At 40.8% G+C, this 23,715-nt stretch overlaps 1 protein-coding gene across 1 annotated transcript in view; it reads left to right on the top strand.

Moving 5' to 3' along the window:
• Positions 1–19,835, top strand: part of kif21a (kinesin family member 21A) — a 106,574-nt gene extending 86,739 nt beyond the window's left edge. The window contains exons 30-35 of the mRNA XM_067437268.1: positions 4,634–4,808; positions 9,166–9,330; positions 9,437–9,554; positions 13,734–13,904; positions 17,584–17,783; positions 18,962–19,835. Of these exons, the coding sequence (XP_067293369.1) occupies positions 4,634–4,808; positions 9,166–9,330; positions 9,437–9,554; positions 13,734–13,904; positions 17,584–17,783; positions 18,962–19,052 (920 nt within the window). The 3' untranslated portion in view covers positions 19,053–19,835. The remainder of the gene's footprint in view (positions 1–4,633; positions 4,809–9,165; positions 9,331–9,436; positions 9,555–13,733; positions 13,905–17,583; positions 17,784–18,961) is intronic.
• Positions 19,836–23,715: the final 3,880 nt, after the last annotated feature.

The raw sequence follows: 23,715 nt of genomic DNA, 5'->3' as shown, positions 1-23,715 counted from the left end.
GAGAGAGAGAGAGGCGCAAACGACAGCCGAGGACAGAACTAAACATTCAAACATAGCCTGGTTACACTTTAGATCTGTTATAGTCTGATTTTATTTTAGATTTTGGCTTCCAAAGATTATAATACAGTCCCTGACAAAAGTCTTGTCGCTTGTGTACAAATTGACCTAAAGTGTCGCTGAAATATATTTCTAATCAAGATTTTTTTTTACAAGAAATGGCTCATTTTAATCCCACCAGCTTTTGTGATAATGTTTCAGTGAAAAACTAAACTTTCAAAAAGTATTCTAATATTCACAGCTTGGTAAAGCCCATTGAGTCAATTTTTGCAAAGACATAAGTGTTTTCACCTTGTCATATGAGCTTCACCTGTGGATCAATTAGGTCTCAAGTGTGTATAAAAAGAACCCCAGTACGCTAGACCTTCACATCAACTGCAACTAGACCTCTGCAAACATGCCTAAGATTCACCCAGAGACTAAAGTTTTGATTATCAAGAGGCTGAAGACCAGATCCACTGCTGATGTGGCAGACACCTTCAATGTGTCTCAGCGTCAAGTACAGAGGGAAAAAAAAAGATTTGAAGAGACTGGAGACGTTTTTGACAAGCCCAGGTCTGGCAGACCCCTCAAGACAACTGCTCGAGAGGACCGTTTGTTGGCTCGAAAATCCAAGGCCAGCCCATTTTCCACTGCAGCAGAGCTCCACGAGACCTGGTCACCTGAAGTCCCTGTGTCAACCAGAACAGTTTGTCGGATTCTGTCTCGAAATGGCCTCCATGGTCGAATCAGTGCCCAGAAGCCAGCACTAAACAAAAGACAATTGAAAAACCGTGTGGCATTTGCCAAGGCCCACAGCCTGCTAAAAGGATGGACGCTGGGAAAAGTGGCAGAAGGTGGATTTTTCAGATGAATCTTCTGTTGAATTACACCACAGTCGCCGCAAATATTGCAGGAGACCTACTGGAGCCAGAATGGATCCGAGATTCACCCAGAAAACAGTGAAGTTTGGTGGCGGAAAAATCATGGACTGGGGTTACATCCAGTATGGGGGTGTGCGAGAGATCTGCAGGATGGAAGGCAACATCAATAGTCTAAAATACCAAGAAATCTTAGCTACCTCTTATATTCCCAACCATAAAAGAGGCCAAATTCTGCAGCAGGACGGTGCTTCATCGCATACTTCCATCTCCACATCAAAGTTCCTCAGGGCGAAGAAGGTCAAGATGCTCCAGGATTGGCCAGCCCAGTCACCAGACATGAACATCATTGAGCATATGTGGGGTAGGATGAAAGAGGACGCATGGAAGACGAAACCAAAGAATATTGATGAACTCTGGGAGGCATGCAAGACTGCTTTCTTAGCTATTCCTGATGACTTCATCAATAAATTGTATGAATCCTTGCCAAACCGCAAGGATGCAGTCCTTCAAGCTCATGGAAGTCATACAAGATATTACATTTGGATCTCACAGCACCACAACTTAATTTGCTGACATATTTTTGTATTTGCAGTAAATTTGTTCAATTTCTGTATAGGCGACAAAACTTTTGTCTTGCCAAAATTTGACCTTTCTGTCTTGATTAAATGATAAATATTTTTTTCGGTGAAAATTATTTATTTCAGTGCATTAAACATCATTTGGGAGGGTTTTAGCTTTTCATATGAGCTATTTCTAACACCAATTAATTAATTAAAAGTCAAGTTAATATCAGGTATTTTTTAGAAAATAGATAAGCGACAAGACTTGTCAGGGACTGTAGTAATATTTATGTCTAGCGCAACTTAATTCCCTTTGCAGCAACGCTGTCATTTCTCCCTAAAACTCAAACGTAGCCTAATGACAGAATCAGCACGATCAGTGATTGTTGTAAAATACAGTCTAGCTACTGTTGGTTGTGGGACGCGTTTAATAATAAAAAGAGCGATTAAAAGCACAAAAATGTCCGCAAGAGATTGCTCCCAAGTCGGCGCGCGCTATGAAACAGCCCGCAACATAAATATATATATATATAAAAAAATCTCAAAAAGTACCGATAAGAATACCGTTAAAGTACCGGACCGATAAGCAGTATCGATAAGAGTAGTAATACCATTAAAATCTTAACGATACCCGCGTAGTCTCGCGCGGCTGAGCCTCTCCCGGCAGAGAGTTCAAGCATCTGTGGACTCGTTCCTTCAGCTTTGAACATCTTGCTTTCAGTCCGCAATTAGCTTTGTTTGTTTTCTTCATGACAGTTAAAGGAACCTCTGCTTTTCGCCAGTCCCTCACAAGTTTCTCACTCACTTCAAACTTTCTTTCTTCTGCTCGGTTATGCAGTGAGCGGGCACGAGCGAGTGCACACATGCGCGTGGCTCCCGCGCTGCCCTAATGCCACTTATAGTCCAGTGTGACTTATATATGTTTTTTTCCTCTTCGTGACGCATTTTTTGACTGATGCGACTTCCAGAAAATACGGTACATCATATCATTAATAAAACACAAACTGGCTTACTGAAAGGACGTCATATTAGTTGGACTCATCTTGTTCTGGATCTTATTGATTATAACGAAGAAATGAAGTCTGATGCAATTATCTTATTCCTCGATTTTTATAAGGCCTTCGACACTGTAGAGCACCAGTATCTCATAAACTCTTTAAAGGCTTTTGGATTCCCCTCCAAATGTATTAATGTTGTCCAAATGTTGTATAAAGATTTTGATAATTGTATAATTTTAAATTCACATACGTCACCAAGGTTTCCTATTCTTCGCGGAATAAGACAGGGTTACCATCTAAGCCCTTTATTATTATTTTATTTTTTTCTCTCTTTTGTTACGTTCTTTCCATTTCTGTCCTATGACTGTGTGAAATGAGTTTACTTGTTTAATATGCACATTGTTGGAAATGTTATATTTCTAAGAGATATGTTTGCAATAAAAAAACTTTCAGAAACTTGTGAGAAACCGGAAGGAGTATTTTTAACACAGAAATATTCCATCAAACGTCCAACATTAGTTTTTGAAACTTTGTCTATGTTTAGGATGGGAATCCAAGTCTTTAACAGTGGAAAAGCTCAGTATGCATGACACAGCATTTCACCCCCCCTTTAAGCGTGATTTATTTAGGATGGTTTATATACTCTTATGATATTTAGTAATAATTTGAATTTAGATTTTTTTTACATTTACATTTTACAAGTTTTTTATTTTCATTTTAGTTTATTTGTGATTTTATGCGCTTCATATATAATATTTTTATTTAGCTTTGATTTTTTTTTCCTGTTTACATTTTTTTTTTTTTTTTAAATAAGTTCATTTTTTTTTTTCTTATTTTAAATACTGATGTACACTATATTGCCAAAAGTTTTGGGACGCCTCCCTTTACATGCACGTGAACTTTAATGCCATCCCATTCTTAATCCGTTGGGTTTAATATTGAGTTGGCCCACCTTGTGCAGCTCTAACAGCTTCAGCTCTTCTGGGAAGGCTTTCCTCAAGGTTTAGGAGTGTGTTTATGGGGATTTTTGACCATTCTTCTAGAAGCGCATTTGTGAGGTCAGACACTGATGTTGGACGAGAAGGCCTGGCTCTCAGTCTCCGCTCTAATTCATCCCAAAGGTGATCTATCGGGTTGAGCTCAGGACTCTGTGCAGGCCAGTCAAGTTCCTCCACACCAAACTCACTCATCCATGTCTTTATACCGACGCTTTGTGCACTGGAGTGCAGTCATGTTGGGACAGGAAGGGGCCGTCCCCAAACTGTTGCCACAAAGTTGGGAGCATGAAATCGTCCAAAATGTCTTGGTATGCTGAAGCATTTAAGAGTTCCTTTCACTGGAACTAAGGAGCCAAGCCCAACCCCTGAAAAACAACATCACACCATAATCCCCCCTCCACCAAACTTTTCACTTAGCACAATGCAGTCAGGCAAGTACTGTTCTCCTGGCAACCGCCAAACTCAGACTCGTCCATTGGATTGCCAGACAGAGAAGCGTGATTGGTCACTCCAGAGAACACGTTTCACTGCTCTAGAGTCCAGTGGCGGCTGCTTTACTCCACTGCATCCGACACTTTGCATTGCACTTGGTGATGTAAAACCCATTCCACGAAGCTCTACACACTGATCTTGAGCTCATCTGAAGGCCACATGCAGTGTGGAGGTCTGGAGCTGTTGACTCTGCTGAAAGTTGGGGACTTCTGCGCACTGTGACCCTCAGCATGCGCTGACCCCGCTCTGTGATTTTATGTGGCCTACCACTTTGTGGAGGAGTTGCTGTTGTTCCCAATCGCTTCCACTTTGTTATAATCCTACTAACAGTTGAGCGTGGAATATTTAGTAGTGAGGAAATGTCAGGAATGGACTTATTGCACAGGTGTCAGCCTATCACGGCACCACGCTTGAGCTCACTGAGCTCCTGAGAGCGACCCATTCTTTCACTAATGTGTGTAGAAGCGTCTGCAGGCCTAGAGCTTGATTTATTCACCTGTGGCCATGGAAGTGACTATAACACCTGAACTCAATGATTTGGAGGAGTGTCCCAATACTTTTTGCAATATAGTGTATATTTTTAGTAAACAATAACACAGACTGTAAAGAATGTAAGAATACTTGGTCCAACCAGTTTTTATAACCTGGCCATTTCTTTTTTTCAGACCGGACCTGTAAAGTGTGGAACCTGGTGACGGGGCAGGAGATCATGTCTCTGGGCGGCCACCCCAACAATGTGGTATCTGTGCGTTACAGCTCCAGTCTGGTGTTCACAGTCTCCACCTCCTACATCAAAGTCTGGGACATCCGGGACTCGGCCAAGTGCATCCGGACACTCACGTGAGTTCCTGTACATATCAGAAACTACAAGCACCACTATGTATTTCTACAAAATATAGATTCAAGCAGCGATCATCATTCCAAGCAGGGCTTGACATTTCAGCAGGGGCGTATAACACAGTCACTCCTACTAGCCAATTTGTATAAAATATAAATTGTTCTATTGTTGTCTTTTAAAAGGCAGCGGCTATTTACACTAAGTTAAACTAGCAGCATTTGTTAGCGATCATTTTTATACTTATAAATAGTGGCAGATACAATTTGCACCTCAGTGTTGGTTTACATTAAACAGTATGCAATAATAGCACAGTGTGAATTATTATATTTGTTAAAATGCAGTGTTGGGCAGTAGCGAGCTACAAGTAGCGATGCTACTAGCTTAACTACATTTTTCAGTAGCTTGTCAGTAGCTCAGTTACTTTTAAAACAGTGTAGCTTTTCCAGTAGCTAACTACATTATACAGCAAGTAGCGGAGTAGCGCGACCAAAAGCTACATTGCGTTTTTGGGTTCTGAATCTGACGACAACGAGCCTGGAGCAGAGCTGAGCGGTGTGACGGACGCTCAGCTCAATCCGCTCTATGCAGACGCGCTTCACTCGCGATCGAGCTGCTCAGCGGTAAAACAGCATCGTAAATAAACCACAACTTAGCAGGCTACTTGCCTCACAGACATGATATATATCATGTGTAGGCTATAGAAAGCTTGAAATGTCCACTTTTAAACTAAACCATTCAAAATGTAAATAAATAGTCAAGCAAATCGTCTGCACCGTTCACGCGAGCAGCTCATGATATTCACAGCGGTTCTGTTCAGAATGCTGCGCTCCATGACTGCATGTGCTGTGAGTTTAACATGCATTTTAGACTAATCCTTAGGGTGACCACCCGTCCTGTTTTGCGTGTGTACCGTAGGCTACAGCATTTTCACCCCTTGTCCCGCAGCTCGCATATTAAAGGGGTACTTCAGTGCTGGGAAGATGAACCTGTATTTAAACTGGGTCATCAATGTAGTAGAAATGTGAAATTATTTTTGAATTTGGTGCTTTCTAGACTGAGAAAAGACAGAAAATGTATTTTTGTCTCATGGGGATGAAAGACTACAATTCCCAGAATGCTTCGCTGCCCTGTGACGCCATTCCCAAAGCCACCTCCTGGATCACTGTGACTACGTTGGAGAAGACACTACAATTAAAAACTGAACGTGTCTGCTCAATATAATGAGTGAGTCGCCGCGCGAGTATCACAGCACTGAGCACTAACTGCAGGAGTCAGATAAATGAGCTGATGAGCTCTCGTGATGAGAGCTGAGGTAATCGCGACTACACTCGCGGCATACATTCACAACGCGAGTTCAGTCTCGCACGTTTCAGTTCATGCCTTTGCAAACTTAACTTTCATAGAAATTAATTTGAGAAGTTAAAAGACTTACATTGCTCACCATAGCTCCGTTTAAATGAGTGCCTGCAGCTGAGCTGAGCTGTGAGTGTGATCTCCATCCCCCACGCGCGGGTTCAAAACATGCGGAAATGGCTCCCTCTGCTGGCTGTAGTCTTTAGCCTTTGGCCAAACATTCCTCCGATGATGCAAATATCGTCAATTTGCATCATAGGAGGAATTTTTCTAGAAATAAAATGCATAAATCTTTTGTCTCAGGGGGATATGAGGGGGGAAGCACAATCATTTGAATATACTCCAGGGTTTCTACTGATACAAAGCCATATGCTAATCGCTGAAGTAACCCTTTAAGTGGAATGTCCCACATTTCCATCAGTCTGTTCGTTTTTAATTATCATATTAATAAATGCATCTGTTCAGAAAACTACTGGATAATTCGGTAAATTGGTTATATTGTTAATATATAATATAAATGAATATGTAAAACTGTCAATGAACTAATTTCATGTTGACTTATATTTTATTTGTTCATTATTTATTTTGTTGGGTTTTAGTTGGACTTGGTCAGAACTCTTTCAAAAATAGTTTATCTGCATGATGGCTGCTGCATTTGGGCTCATGAAGTTGAATTTAAATGACATAAATAAAGACATGTTATGTTACATTGTGATGTAATTATGTTTTCTGGTAGAGACTTAAGAACAAAATTATGTTTATCAGCTGAAAGGCAGAATACAAATGTTTTTATTAACTTAGACATTATATAACAGTTTCAGGTTATGTTTTAGTGTTGGTAACATTTCTCACATTGTCCCGCACAAACTTAGTAATCGTCCCACATTTGGTTTGTTTGATGGTGGTAAACCTAATCCTGACTCCTGAATATTTAATTTAAGTTGCATAGATTTTATTCTTGCACTGATGTTACATTTTTAGCCATGTTGCACTTTGACAGTCAGTTTGAGATATAGGCTATATTAGATTAAAAGTGTCCCAATCAACCTGAATTCACACCATACTCTTTGAAATCAATTACTTTGAATTATATTGCTTGAAACCCCAAATATTATTCATTAATTATTCAAAGTTATTTGTCATTGTAAAAAATAAAATAAAATAAAAAGTAGTTTCAATGTAGCTAGCTACTTTTTGATCGTAACTTGTAGTGTAGCTAACTACTTTTTCAAAATGGCAGCTTGAATGTAACTTAACTACTTTAACTTACAAGTAGCTTGTAGCTTATAAAGCTACAGTTTCCGAGTAGCTTCCCCAACACTGTTAAAATGATTAAATGAATGCCGCCTTAGAAGGAAAATAAAGCCCTCCCTAAACCTATCTCTAAATGATTAACACGATAAACACACGTTAGACACTTTATTGCCACTGTTCTAATATTTTTTTATTAATACAATATTTATTTAAAATATTTATTATTTAATAAAATAAATGCCTTTCCGATCTGATGTGATGGGAAAAGGGATTAGAGTGAGTTCAGCAAAAGACGGATTTGAACCGTCGATATGCGTCAACTTTTATTAAAAACTACTATTGCTATGCTATACTATTTTATAAAAAGACGTCTGAAATAATAAACTATGTGCAATGTAGTGTTGTCATTTACATTTACATTTACGCATTTGGCAGACGCTTTTATCCAAAGCGACTCACATTGCATTCAAGGTACACATTTTTACATCTTGCTCTCCCTGGGAATCGAACTCATGACCTTTGCGTTGCTAGCGCAATGCTCTACTGTTTGAGCTATAGGAAAGCATATAGCTCTTTATAGCTATAGGAAAGCATATAGCATATAGAAATAAGGGGGCCTTGTAAAAAAATATAGGTTTTCCGATACGTATTGATACTTATTTAAAAAGTGAAAAAGTATAATTGGACCCCTTTAATAATAGCTGTTAGTAGCCAGAGCATCAGTAGTTCATGAAACTCTCAGTGTTTACACAGAATGCCTGGTTGTCCGTGTGTGAAATTTGGATTCAAGCATTCAACCTGTTTAAACTTAAAAAAAAAATTAAATAAAATAAAAAGGTTTCTTATCATGTGGCACACTCTAGTGGACAACATTAGTACAATGTGCTGTAGTCCGTCGGCCATTTTGATATGCCACAAACTTCAATGACAAACAAAAATCTCCTCCTAAACCACTTGACTAAAGAAAACTTTCATTTTGTTGCCATGGCTCAATGCTTTTATCAAACTATGTCTTCTAAACCATTTGACAGATCCAAATTCTTGACACAGTTTGTCTTCAGGGTCTCTAGATGCCATCTCTGATGCAGTCAGGTTTTCTTTACATTAGCTCGCTGGATCATTAGACTGAAACCTTTTCCTACTCCTGGGTCTTTACAGGTCATCTTTTGTGACAGTGATAAACTAAATCTACTTAGGCTATATGTAATTTCTAAGGAAATGTGGAAATTTAAATGTATTTGTAATGATTACATTTTAGTACATTTCAAATATATGAACTGTAAATGTAATATTGAATAGCACACTACAGTTAGAATTATAATCAAGTGCTTTACATGTGCATTAGTGTGTTTGTCAAAGCATGAAAAAAGTTTCTGTAGAGTCAAGCTTTTAATTGGACATTACAAAGTGCACCTTTTCAAAAGTGTTTTCAAGAAACGTTCATGAAAGTGTATACTTATGTGGTCTATTGTTTCATCAATATTTTATTATTTACAAGTACAGTTATAAAAAAAATGTTAAGATTTGAAGTACACTACAAGTGCACATTCAGTACAATCAAGTGCACTTCTGTTTTATAAGGGCTGTGATGTTACTCTCTTTACTTTTCCATATTACCTTTTAAAGTTATTTTTGGTACCATTTTGGAAACCCCTGTATTGAAGAAACTGTAAATGTATTAAATGATCAAAAGATTTGGGTGTCCTGGCATTCAAATCTTCTCTCTCTTCTGCTGTCTGTTTCTATCTTCAGATCGTCAGGTCTGGTGAACTCTGGTGACCCATGTGCAGCCAGTACGAACCGAACTGTGACCATCCCGGCCGGGGAGAACCAGATCAACCAGATCTTTCTGAACCCGTCCGGCACCGTTCTCTATGCTGCCGCGGGCAACTCTGTTCGAGCGTGGGACCTGAGACGGTACGGCTTCAACACAGCGTCCTTTACTTCACCCTCTCTGAGAGCTACACGTAATGTGCTACCTCATATATCTGCGTTTCAGTGGCTTCCCATCTGTTTTTGTCAGGTTTGTGTCTACAGGGAAATTAACGGGCCATCTCGGGCCAGTCATGTGCTTGACTGTTGATCAGACTGGCAATGGACAGGATCTAGTTATCACAGGCTCTAAGGATCACTACATCAAGGTTTGTATATCTATCTGTGATGGCGATTTGGATGATTTTAGCTGGTACAAATAGGGCACAAAATAGACCCTGACTATTTATTTCTATTTCAACAAATGGTCAGTGAAAGGAAGTTCTTCAGAAAATGGACTGTCAAGAGGTCAAGAGCTCTTATTTTCTATCCATTAAATGCGCAAATGTTTCGTCAGACATTATTACATATTTGGGTCTTTAGCGATCTATATCTAACACGGACGGATCTCTACCTGACGCGATTATATAAACAGTTACAGAAGAGTGAACTAAAGCATATTTTGTTATCTTTTGGAGCTTGTAAGGGTTGAGTTTGAGCAGATGCTTTATCCCATCATCACTGTCCTCATCAGAGCTCATTTCAGTTCATTCAGCATCTGCTCATATTCAGCATCTCAAACATATTCTCAAAACGATCATCTTCAACATCTTCAGAATCAGTGTTTTGATCGCTGTCAGCTTCTTCAGCAGATCCAGCATCAGTGACACTAATGTTTGACTGCGGTCAGAACTTGCTCTGCAGTAAATCTGAGCCGGTTCAAGTTTTGCTGATGATTCTTCCTCTTCTTTTGTTTTCTGCCTGTGGTGACTATGAGTGAAACGTCACTTCATCAGTGTATCAGACATTGCCACCTTGTGGAATAAAGGTGCACTGCACTTGTGGGCCCTATCATACAAAAGTGTCATATTTAACATTTTTAAATATGCATAAATTTAAAAATGCCTACATGTCATTGCATGTACCAGAATGACCTATACACAGTAATGACGAGCAAGCAGGCGGCATTGGACGAGCAGATATGTTTTCTCGCTAGAGAAGCGTTCAGTTCCGCTTGCATATTTAACACATAATAAGCTTTTGGGGTAATTCATGGCCTAATGTTGTCATTTGTTAATGCCTTTACATTTATTATTATTGTTCGACGATTGAGAGCAAATAGAATGTCACTTCATTGTTCCCTTTTTTTAATTATTTTTTTACGCTTTTTCATCATTGATCAAACCTTTCCCTGATTGTTTACAGTTTATAACGGAAGTTACTACGGTGGCCAAGTAGTGCAGCCGTACTAAATCAAACCACAACACAACGAAATCTTCACAACACAACGGAAACAAGGCACAACACAACCGACATGCTCCTGACCACTAGGGGGCTCTCGGAGTGCAATAAAGTTAGTTTTCCTTGCCATTGCTCTATAGATTGGCCTGTCTTACAAATATATAAACACTACGATCAGTTTTAAGTGTGTAACCATTCAATATCGACATGAAATATCAATTCAAATTGATATTATTTTTATTATCAATTTATTATTAGTTGTGTTGTGGCGATTTCGTTGTGTTGTGGCGATTTCGTTGGGTTGTGGCGATTTCGTTGGGTTGTGGTTTAATTCCGTTGGGTTGTGGCGATTTCATTGGGTTGTGGTTTAATTCCGTTGGGTTGTGGCGATTTCATTGGGTTGTGGTTTAATTCCGTTGTGTTGTGGCGATTTCGTTGTGTTGTGGTGATTTCGTTGTGTTGTGGTGATTTCGTTGGGTTGTGGCGATTTCGTTGGGTTGTGGTTTAATTTCGTTGTGTTGTGGCGATTTCATTGGGTTGTGGTTTAATTTCGTTGTGTTGTGGCGATTTCGTTGGGTTGTGGTTTAATTCCGTTGGGTTGTGGCGATTTCATTGGGTTGTGGTTTAATTCCGTTGGGTTGTGGCGATTTCATTGGGTTGTGGTTTAATTCCGTTGTGTTGTGGCGATTTCGTTGTGTTGTGGTGATTTCGTTGTGTTGTGGTGATTTCGTTGGGTTGTGGCGATTTCGTTGGGTTGTGGTTTAATTTCGTTGTGTTGTGGCGATTTCATTGGGTTGTGGTTTAATTTCGTTGTGTTGTGGCGATTTCGTTGGGTTGTGGTTTAATTTCGTTGTGTTGTGGCGATTTCGTTGGGTTGTGGTTTAATTCCGTTGCGTTGAGGCGATTCCGTTGTGTTGTGGTTTAATTCTGTTGTGTTGTGGCGATTTTGTTGTGTTGTGGCGATTTCGTTTTGTTGTGTTGTGTTGTGGCGATTTCGTTGTGTTGTGGCGATTTCGTTGTGTTATGGCGATTTCGTTGTGTTGTGGCGATTTCGTTGTGTTGTGGTTTAATTCCATTGTGTTGTGGCGATTTTATTGTGTTGTGGTTTAATTCCATTGGGTTGTGGCGATTTCATTGAGTTGTGGTTTAATTTCGTTGTGTTGTGGCGATTTCGTTGGGTTGTGGTTTAATTCCGTTGGGTTGTAGCGATTTCGTTGGGTTGTGGTTTAATTTCGTTGTGTTGTGGCGATTTCGTTGGGTTGTGGTTTAATTCTGTTGTGTTGTGGCGATTTCGTTGGGTTGTGGTTTAATTTCGTTGGGTTGTGGTTTAATTTCGTTGTGTTGTGGTTTAATTCCGTTGTGTTGTGGCGATTTCGTTGTGTTGTGGTTTAATCCCGTTATGTTGTGGTTTAATTCTGTTGTGTTGTGGCGATTTCGTTGTGTTGTGGTTTAATCCCGTTATGTTGTGGTTTAATTCTGTTGTGTTGTGGCGATTTCGTTGGGTTGTGGTTTAATTTCGTTGTGTTGTGGTTTAATTCCGTTGTGTTATGGCGACTTCGTTGTGTTGTGGTTTAATCCCGTTATGTTGTGACGATTTCGTTGTGTTGTGGCGAATTCGTTGTGTTGTGGCGAATTCGTTGTGTTGTGGTTTAATCCCGTTGTGTTGTGGCGATTTCGTTGTGTTGTGGCGAATTCGTTGTGTCGTGGCGAATTCGTTGTGTTGTGGCGAATTCGTTGTGTTGTGGTGATTTCGTTGTGTTGTGGCGATTTCGTTGTGTTGTGGCGAATTCGTTGTGTTGTGGCGATTTCGTTGTGTTGTGGCGACTTCGTTGCGTTGTGGCGACTTCGTTGTGTTGTGGCGAATTCGTTGTGTTGTGGCGAATTCGTTTTGTTGTGGCGATTTCGTTGTGTTGTGGCGAATTCGTTGTGTTGTGGCGATTTCGTTGTGTTGTGGCGATTTCGTTGTGTTGTGGCGAATTCGTTGTGTTGTGGCGATTTCGTTGTGTTGTGGCGAATTCGTTGTGTTGTGGTGATTTCGTTGTGTTGTGGCGAATTCGTTGTGTTGTGGTGATTTTGTTGTGTTGTGGTTTAATCCCGTTGTGTTGTGGCGAATTCGTTGTGTTGTGGTTTAATCCCCTTTTGTTGTGGCGAATTCGTTGTGTTGTGGTGATTTCGTTGTGTTGTGGCGAATTCGTTGTGTTGTGGCGAATTCGTTGTGTTGTGGTTTAATCCCGTTGTGTTGTGGCGAATTCGTTGTGTTGTGGTGATTTCGTTGTGTTGTGGCGAATTCGTTGTGTTGTGGTGATTTCGTTGTGTTGTGGTGATTTCGTTGTGTTGTGGTTTAATCCCGTTGTGTTGTGGCGAATTCGTTGTGTTGTGGTTTAATCCCGTTGTGTTGTGGTGATTTCGTTGTGTTGTGGTGATTTCGTTGTGTTGTGGTGATTTCGTTGTGTTGTGGTGATTTCGTTGTGTTGTGGCGATTTCGTTGTGTTGTGGTTTAATCCCGTTGTGTTGTGGCGAATTCGTTGTGTTGTGGTTTAATCCCGTTGTGTTGTGGCGAATTCGTTGTGTTGTGGTGATTTCGTTGTGTTGTGGCGAATTCGTTGTGTTGTGGTGATTTCGTTGTGTTGTGGTGATTTCGTTGTGTTGTGGTGATTTCGTTGTGTTGTGGTTTAATCCCGTTGTGTTGTGACGATTTCGTTGTGTTGTGGTGATTTCGTTGTGTTGTGGTGATTTCGTTGTGTTGTGGTTTAATTCCGTTGTGTTGTGGTGATTTCGTTGTGTTGTGGCGATTTCGTTGTGTTGTGGTTTAATCCCGTTGTGTTGTGACGATTTCGTTGTGTTGTCTTGATTTTGTTGTGTTGTGGCTTAATTTGTGGCCACAGTATCTTGCATTTTCCCCTTCATGTCATCCTTTGGGCTCCGCACACAACAAAAGGCATAGAACGATTATTTGAGCCGCAGTAAACATGTAAACGTACCTGTCCACTTCCTGTTACGCGATATGTTGATGCTGTTTGCAGTTGTCTTTCGTATTGCACATATATAACCCCTTTAACTTGTAATCTCAGTAAGATGGCCAAATACCTTGTGATTTGTTTCTGCAGATGTTTGACGTGACAGAGGGTGCTGTGGGTAGCATCAGCCCCACTCATAACTTCGAGCCGCCCCACTATGACGGCATCGAGTCCCTGGTGGTTCAGGGTGATTGTTTGTTTAGCGGCTCCAGAGACAACGGCATCAAGAAATGGGACCTGACCCGCAAGGACCTACTGCAGGTACAACCAGACAACATGAGACATGATTAAACCAGTTCAGAAGGTGGTCTGAAAGCATTTCAGACGAAACCGGATAAGTGTAAATGTATCTGGTTGTTTAAACCACATGTGTAATTTTACTCCTGGCAAATGCTTAAAAAATAAACGTGTGTGAGAGCGTGTTATGGGCTATATGTTTTAATCAGATAGATATGATGGTTCTGCAACACGCATCGCTGCAAATGAGTAAAGCCAGCCAACGCAAATGGCGGTAAATGAAACTTAAAATAAGTCTTAGATGCTCAAAAACACAATCATCTTCAATAAAAATTAACAAATGATCTTACCAGTGCTTAGGTCGCTCTCTCTTATTGTGGTTTTTGAATTTGAAATGAGCTGCTGAATAAAATGCATCTTGAATCGTTGGCTTTCGTTGCTGTGAACTCCGTTAAATTAGCATATACCGCGGGAACTGAAGATCGGATTTATATTCATTTTGCGGAGGTGTAAGGTATAAGACAAACTGCGTGTTTTTTTATTTTTTTATTTGTTTAGATTGTTTTAGCTCGTTTCGTTTTGCGAGTGCCTCAGCTCGTCAAAATGCCTTTTACTGTGGAGGTAATATTATAGTCGGCTAAATTAAATAACATTGTGATGCTTGAAGTGTTATATCTATGGATTTTATTATAGGCAAGACAAGTCAAGAGTTGATTTGAGAGACTAAATCGATAAAACATGGTTAACTCACTGTCAGCCGCTGGTCGCTTGGTCGTCACTTAAAAAAATTTAAAATTTAATTTAACAAAAAAAAAAAAATGCTCTAAAAAATTTTCTAAATTAACTTAATAAAGAAGCGAAATGAAATATAACTACTTTGACATTAAAAACTAAACTGAACTATTTTAATGGCTGCAACAAAATAAGCTGTCGGACACGGGCCGGGCTGACATTTTAAGTCGGGCTCCCAGAGACACGAGAAGAAAGCAAAAATATATTTTGTTAAAAAATGACTTAAAGGGGTACTTCAGCGCTGGGAAGATGAATCTGTATTTAAACTGGGTCATCAATGCAGTAGAAATGTGAGACTGAGAAAAGACAGACAATGTATTTTTGTCTCATGAGGATGAAAGACTACAATTCCCAGAATGCTTCGCTGCCGTACGAGGCCATTCCCAAAGCCACCTCCTGGATCACTGTGACTGAGTTGGAGAAGACACTACAATTAAAAACTGAACGTGTCTGTTCAATATAATGAGTGAGTCGCCGCGCGAGTATCACAGCACTGAGCACTGACTGCAGGAGTCAGATAAATGAGCTGATGAGCTCTCGTGATGAGAGCTGAGGTAATCGCGACTACACTCGCGGCATACATTCACAACGCGAGTTCAGTCTGGCGCGTTTCAGTTCATGCCTTTACAAGCTTAACTTTCATAGAAATTAATTTGAGAAGTTAAAAGACTTCCATTGCTCACCATAGGTCCGTTTAAATGAGTGCCTGTAGCTGAGCTGAGCTGTGAGTGTGATCTCCATCCCCCACGCGCGGGTTCAATACATGCGGTAATGGCTCCCTCTGCTGGCTGTAGTCTTTAGCCTTTGGCCAAACATTCCTCCGATGATGCAAATATCGTCAATTTGCATCATAGGAGGAATTTTTCCAGAAATAAAATGCATAAATCTCTCGTCTCAGGGGGATATGAGGGGGGAAAGCACAATCATTTGAATATACTCCAGGGTTTCTACTGATACAAAGCCATATGCTAATCGCTGAAGTAACCCTTTAAATAGTAACTCTCAGTGACTTGGATAAGTTACTTTAATCTGATTACTGGTTTGGAATAGTAATGCGTTAGATTACTCGTTACTGGAATAAAGTAGTCGGATTAGAGTAACGCGTTAATAAGTAAAGCGTTACTGGCATCACTGGTCAGAGCACACAATTCATCGCAGCCTTCTGCAAATGGGTGAGCGTAGCCGACGACCCAGCCGGGTGCCCACGCCAGCGACGCATGAACTGGGCCTAAGATCATTGCACTGTGGATGATTGGAAGAAAGTGCCCTGGTGTGACGAATCAAGGCCTGAGCGCCGATACGCCAATTACCGACAGAGGCTATGGCACCTGGATGCACTGTTGGGCAGACAATGTTTTCTTGGCTCACTTTTGGCCCCCGTTATCCCAACAGCGCAATCCCTGACAGCTGACAGGTATCTGAACATCGCTGCAGACCAAGTGCACCCAATCATGGCAACTGTGTTCCCTGCCGGTGATGGCCAATACCAACAGGATAACGTGCCGTGCCACACTGCCAAAATCATCAAGGAGTGGTTTGAGGAACATGATGGTGAATTTCTGTTAAAGAACAACTCATTAACAGATGGTTACCGAGTAGATCGTTCTCTGGGATGAGTTTTCATGAAAATCGAATGTAAAGAGTTTTATCTCTAAAAACAGATTAGCTTATAACGCTAGTGTAGGGGCACAGGGTAAGTGAAATTAAATCACTAGTTAATACCACTAACAAGGCTCAAAATAGCCTCACACTAACACGGCAGCATAATGAGGAACGAAGCATAATGAGGAACTTTGTAAGTGTTCAAACAGTTTAATAAGAAGATACTTTATATACACAGTGCATTACGCGTTCACGGACAGGCGCCATCTTGGAAAACAGTCTCGGCAAACCGATCTACGAGCGCTGTGCTAAGTGAGCTGGTCGATAGGAATTAAGTTTGAAATCTAATTACATGGAAAAGCATGAATTATAACTGTTTATTAAAATATATGGTTGACTAACTACAAGGGAAGAAGGCGTCCCATATGAGACTCCAAGTCCCAGTTCATCACCTAGCACAGCGTTCGTCGCTCGAAGATGGCGCCTGTCCGTGAACGTGTAATGCACCGTGTTGATAAATTATCTTCTTATTAAACTGTTTGTACTCTTACAAAGTTCTTAATGCTTCAGTTTTCATGTAGGGACCCTCATTGTGCTGCCGTGTTAGTGTGAGGCTATTTTGAGCCTTGTTAGTGGGGTTAACTAGACATTTAATTTCACTTACCCCTTGCCCCTACACTAGCGTTATAAGCTAATCTGTTTTTAAAGATAAAACTCTTTACATTCAATTTCATGAACGCATCCCAGAGAACGATCTACTCGGTAACCATCTGTTAATTACCCCTAGGCTCATTTCTCACCGGAGTTGTCCTTTAATGCCCTGGCCTCCAAATTCACCTGGCGTGAACGCAATCTGTGGTTTGACTTGAAAGAAGTGAGTTTGTGCTTCATCACCACCACCACACCGACCTGGAGGACCTGCAGTTGACATTATGGTGCCAGATACCCCAGGAGACCCATCGGCAGATACTCGAGTCTATGCCGCACCGCTGTTTTGTGGGCTAAATGAGGTCCGACAGGTTATTAGGAAGGTGGTCATAATGCAATGGCTCATTTATTCATGTATTCATCACATTCTTTCTAAAGTGTCACTTAAGTTTCCAAATACTTGTTGGCTTCACTCTGTCAACATTATAATGCAAGTGTAGTAGCTTCCACAAGGACAATTAGCCAATCAGTTGATTAATCCGTACTGAGGATGAAATCAGGAAGAGGCTGATTAGCTCATCAGGACGTGCCTCAATCAGGGCTCAAACTGTGTTTGTGTCGGTCCAGGATTTGATGAGTTGACGTGTTGTTTGCCCTACAGCAGGTTCCCAACGCTCACCGGGACTGGGTTTGTGCTCTGGGAGTCGTGCCTGCGTCTCCCATCCTGCTGAGCGGCTGCAGGGGAGGAGTCCTCAAACTCTGGCACACCGACACCCTGGGGGCGCTGGGAGAGCTGCGAGGCCACGACAGTCCCATCAACGGCATCTCCACCAACGGCAGCCATCTGTTTACCGCCTCAGAGTGAGTGCTACACGTGTTCAACACCACCGGCAATCCAGGGCACTGCAAACGATGCTCTTCTGATTTGGTGTTTTTCCTGTTTCCAGTCCAAATATCTAAATATTCTTAAATCAAGATGCATTTCCTAGATCCCCCCCCCCCCCCCCACACACACACACACACCAACCCCCCATAGTGAGAGTAGAACTAGACTGAAATGTGTTATGGATTGTGTTAACATCTAATAAGAGTGTGTGTGTGTGTGTGTGTGTGTGTGTGTGTGTGTGTGTGTGTGTGTGTGTGTGTGTGTGTGTGTGTGTGTGTGTTTGTGTGTGTGTGTGTGTGTGTGTGTGTGTGTGTGTGTGTGTGTGTGTGTGAGACATGAGGACACAAATGTGTATAATGACACAGGTATTACAGGAGAGGGTGAAATATGAGGACATTGGCCATGTCCCCACTTTTCAAAAGGCTTATAAATCACACAGGATGAGTCTTTTTAGAAAGTAGAAATGTAGAATGTTTCCTGTGATGGGTAGGTTTAGAGGCAGGGGCAGTGTGTGTGTGTGTGTGTGTGTACCCGCACTAGCCTATATTTTGTGTGTGGATGTTTTTTTGCGTGGGTGTGAGTTTTGTGTGTGTATGTGCATGTTTGTGTGTATAAGCGCATGTTTTGTGTGTATGTGTGTGTGTGTTTTATGCATGCGTGCATGCTTTTGTGTGTGGGTGTGTTTTATGCATGTGTGCATGCTTTTTGTGTGTGGGTGTGTGTGTGTGTATTGTGTGCATGTGCATGTTTTGTGGGTTTGAGCTTTGTGTGTGCATGCACATATTTTGTGTGTGTGTGTGTGTTTTGTGTGTAAGCGCATGTTTTGTGTGTGTGTGTGTTTTGTGCATGTGTGAGTTGTGTGTGCATGTACATGTTTTGCGTTTGTGTGTGTGTGTGTGTGTGTCTGTGTGTGAGTTTTGTGTGTGCATGTTTTGTGTGTGTGTTAGTTTTGTGTGTGCACGCAGTGTTTTGTATGTGTGCATTGTGTGTGTGTGTGTGTGTATTATTTGGTTTCCTCCTCAAAAGTACTTAAACACATCACTATGATCCAGGATTATTAAATACCATTTTTATCTGAACCAGAATTATTAAACTCCTTAATTCCCATCCGTGCCCTTAATTGACTTGAACCCTCGCTCCTCTTTGCCTGTAGTGACCGGACCGTGAAGATCTGGCGTGCGAGAGGAAGTCTGGACGGCGCCGCGGATGTGGCCGACACACTCGACGAGGCCGTCAGTAACTGATGACTCTGATGACTGTTACTACGGTAACGCAGCTGCCAAAGACATTTGCACTTTGACCCCATCAATACAACACGGATATCCAGTCGACGCTTTGGCATCCAACACACACATCCCGACAAAATCTGCTCCAATCGAAATCTTCTTGTTATGGGTCCTTTGGACGTTTCCCAGAGTTCATTGCGTCTTTAGTGATGCCCCACAATTAGGTCGGCGTCACATGTTAAAAAAAGCTCTTTGTCCTTAAATTAACGATGTCCGCTTGGTTAATTCTAACAATCATGAAGATGGCACTGAGAACAGCAGGGCTGTGGAGCTCTGAGGAGTTTGAGGAAGAGGAACCGGATCTTCTGTAGCTGGCTCCAGTGCTCCGGTTCTGGGAAACGCACAGGACATCACGGAGAGATCGGGACGTCTGTGGACTGACTGGGTGAAGCTCACTCTAACATACAGAAGAAGTCCTATCCTGCATAAAGAAAACTAAGGCTGTTTTAAGTGCATTACAATTTTTTGCATTACGAAATTAATTTTGCATTATATACAATTTCTTGCATTATACAATGCAAATTGATCATATGTAATACACAGTACCAGTCAAAAGTTTGGAAACATTACTGTTTTTGAAAGAAGCCTCTTCTGCTCATCAACCCTGCAGTTATTTGATCAAAAGTACAGTAAACGCAGTAATATTGTTAAATATTGTTACAAATTAAAATAACCATTTTCTATGTGAATATATATTGTAAATGTAATTTATTCCTGATTAAATCTGAATTGTCAGCATCATTCCTCCGGTCTTCAGCGTCAAATGATCCTTCAGAAATCATTCTAATATGAGGATGTGTTAATGTCGAAAAGGTTGTGCTGCTTAATTTTTTATTTTTTTTAAATAACCCATGACTCGTTTTTCAGGATTCATCACGGTGACCCAGTAGTGCACAACACAACGCAATATAAAAAGCATTCGTAAGTTCACAACACAACGGAAATGCTCCCGACCACTAGAGGGATCTCGGAGCGCGGTTAAGTTTCCACTCTTCTATAGAGTTGGCAGTCTTACAAAGATATAAATACTACAATTAGTTTTAACAGTGTGTAAGCTAACCATTGTTTATCGACATGAAATATCAATTAAAAATCACTTACATGCATTATAGCTGCATATTTATACTCGAGAACGCTTTTACTCGCTGCGACGGCGCTTGAACGTCTGCCAATTCCACCAAGTGGTTGAAGCGTATAATTTGTATTCATTAAAATGACTTATTACACGGCTCTGTGAAATACTTGATTCTGATTGGTCAATCGCGCATTCCAGCGGTATGTTATTTCCAGATAACACCCGCTCATCCGGGTACTACCAGTTATCTTGAACGGTGCTACTACTATGCTTAACGCTGGCGCCATCTTGTGGCCGTTAAATACTTAAACAGCTGTGGCTACAATGGAAGACTTCAAGGCAGGTTTCCTTTATAAGGTTTTAAATATGGATATTTTTCTTACACATCGCATCTTACACATCGATTCGAATCAGAAGGCTCTATTAACCCATCGGAGCCGTGTGGAGCACGTTATTTGACGGACAGCTGCATTTTTTATGGACTTCAAACACAACTACAACAACTGCTTGGATTAATGTTAGCCTGGACTTTTTAAATATAACTCAGATTGTATTTGTCTGAAAGAAGAATGTCATATACACCTACGATAACTTGAGGGTGAGTAAATCATAGGCTTGGTTTCATTTTTGGGTGAACTAACCCTTTCAGCATTCATTTTCAACATTTAGCAGCAACAGATAAAGGCTTAAAGCAGGTTGGAACTGTTTTTTTTCGCTGAAGCTTTGCGTAAAAGCTAATAAAATATTTAATCTCAAGACAATATTTTGTGTCTAATTTATTTGAGACTAGTAGCCGTGTAATAAGCGGGATAATGTCCACCCAGCCGGTTGTTATCACAGAATAAACCCAGACAGAGTGATGCATGACCCCTCCGCGAGATCACTCTGTCGGGGTTTATTCTGCGATAACAACCGGCTGGGTGGACATTGTCCCTTACTTTTAAGATTAACAGACATTAACACAGACATTAACACACCACTGGAATTTGGAAAACAAACAACAAAGTTATTTTAATTCATACAAATTGGAATTTGGAAACAAAGGGTTGTGAACGCGAGTAAAAGCGTTCTCGAGTATAAATATGCAGCTATAAAGTGATTTTTCATGTCGATAAACAATTGCACACTTAAAACTGATCATAGACTGACGAATCTATACAACAATTGCAAGGAAAACTAACTTTACCGCACTCCGAGAGCCCCCTCTTGGTCAGGAGCATTTCCGTTCTGTTGTGGCATTTTCGGCACACTTACCCAAATGGCATACTTCATGCCCTCTTTCGGTTTTGTAGATTTACATTGGGCGCCACATGGTGTCCCATTCATCATTTAAGCTTAAAGAAGGGTGCTCGTGAGCGCCCCCTTTGCGGCTGTTATGCGCCCTCAATGTGCACTTCAGCTGAGCCCGCAAATCCGCGAGCTACGCAGAGGACTTCTACCCGGCAGTCAAAGCGGCGTTACATTGTGAAAGTGCGGACTCAGGGGATCACCGTGAGGGTTTAGGGCGCCATTTGGGACAGGGCCCTAGTTGTGTTGTGAACATAGACTGTAAAAAAAATATGGACGTAGTATCCGTGACGTCACCCATAGGATTCGTGAAGCGTAGAGTTGAGCTGGCCGTTTCCATCTTGGCAGCGCGTCACGCCCGGATAACAGAAAATGGGCAAAGAGGCAGGATGTGGGCGGAGCTGAGGTGACAGACAGCGGATAAATTTTATTTATAATATTAAATATGCAGAACTGTAATGCTGCGTTCAAACCACATGCGAATGACGCGATTTGCGTGAGTAATTTACATGTTAAGTCAATGCAGAGACGCGAATAAACATTCTGATCCGTCACTTCACCACGTGAAAACAGTAAGCAGGCTCCTCATTGGTTAATGCGGCGCGAATATCCGCCAAAGTTCAGATTTTTCAACTTGAGCGATTCACGTGTTTCGGGCGATTCGCGCGAATCATGCGTTCAAAACGCTCAATTCGCGTGATCCTTGCCCACGCCATTCGCGCGAATCACCCGAAACACGTGAATCGCTCAAGTTGAAAAATCTGAACTTTGTCGGATATTCGCGCCGCATTAACCAATGAGGAGCCTGCTTACTGTTTTCACGTGGTGAAGTGACGGATGGGAAACCCAGAGGCCAGAGTAATTTAAAAATACTACTGTTATTGTGTCACAAAATGTAGTTTTAATAGTTCTCAGGCGAGAATGTCGTTGTTTAAAGCTCAAATATGTGATTTATTTATTAAGAGATCTCCTATTTCAAAATTTGATCTGCCGTTTGCGGAGGTGTGAGACCCAGGCGATCAGCGGCACTCGGCGCTCGTCAACCCCGGCGAGAGCAGCCTTAACTGGGCTAGTCCTTCTGCCGACTGCCGCTGCAGGGCAGTGAATGTCACAGGCGAATGAAGCGAATTTCTCGTGCGAATGAAGTGAATGGATTCAAAATGTTCACGCATCCAACTTCACGCAAATAGCGTGATTTATTTGCGTCGTTCGTGTGCTGTGTGAATGAAGCATAAGGCTTTATATAATGAAAACTAATTAGATATGAAAAATTCACCCCCCTCACAGTTGTCATGAAGGGCAAAATTAGCCGTATAGACTAAAATCACAGTTTGTACAAGGCTGTAAACATGTTTTTTTCTGCTGTAAAGTTGGACATTTTAACATGGGGCTCAATGAGATTCTGCTCCCTTCTGGAGCCGGTCCCTAGTGGCCAGTCGAGGAACTGCAGTTTAAGATACTTCCGATTGGCTTCAAGAGAAACTGCGGAGGTTGGCGCTTGGTTGTGAACTTATGTGCTTTTTAAATTGTGTTGTGTTATACACTACTGGGCCACCGTAATTCATTGATGAATTAAACGTTTAAAAAAGAACAGCATTAAACAGCATTTTTTGTTACAATATACACTAGCGTTCAAAAGGTTTTTAAAACAGAAAGAAAATAAATTAATACTTTATTCAGCTAGGGTGTGTTGTTAACATGATAAAAAATATATTTTGAATAAATTATGTTTTTTTAAAAACTTTTTATTCATCAATGAATCCTGAAAAAAGTATCATAAGCTATAACAAAAAATCATCTATTTTCAACACCGATAATAAATCCTCATATTAGAATGATTTCTTAAGGATCACGTGACACTGAAGACCGGATGAAAATTCAGCTTTGCATCACAGAAATAAATTGTATTTTAAAGTATATTATAATAGAAAACCATAATTTAAAATTGTAATAATATTTCACTATATATCTGTATTTTTGATTAAATAAATGCAGGCTTGATGAGCATAAAAGACTTCATAAAAAGCAGATCCACACTTTTGATTGTCTAGTAGTTATCTAATAATTTATATTTGTTTTGCTATATATTATTAATAGTAATATATTTATTCTAATACTGTACAAGAAAAAAAATGTATTGGTAAGAATTGAGCAATTAATTAATGAGCTTAAAAATTGCTTTGTGATTTCTTTTCGCTGAAGATTTTCTTTTATTTTTGGGTTGAATTATGAGCCTGATCTTTTCTTTCTCCTCCCCTC

Source organism: Pseudorasbora parva, chromosome 25 (assembly GCF_024679245.1).
Source record: "Pseudorasbora parva isolate DD20220531a chromosome 25, ASM2467924v1, whole genome shotgun sequence".
Lineage (NCBI taxonomy): Eukaryota > Metazoa > Chordata > Actinopteri > Cypriniformes > Gobionidae > Pseudorasbora > Pseudorasbora parva.
This window is presented reverse-complemented; position numbering and strand designations above follow the sequence as displayed.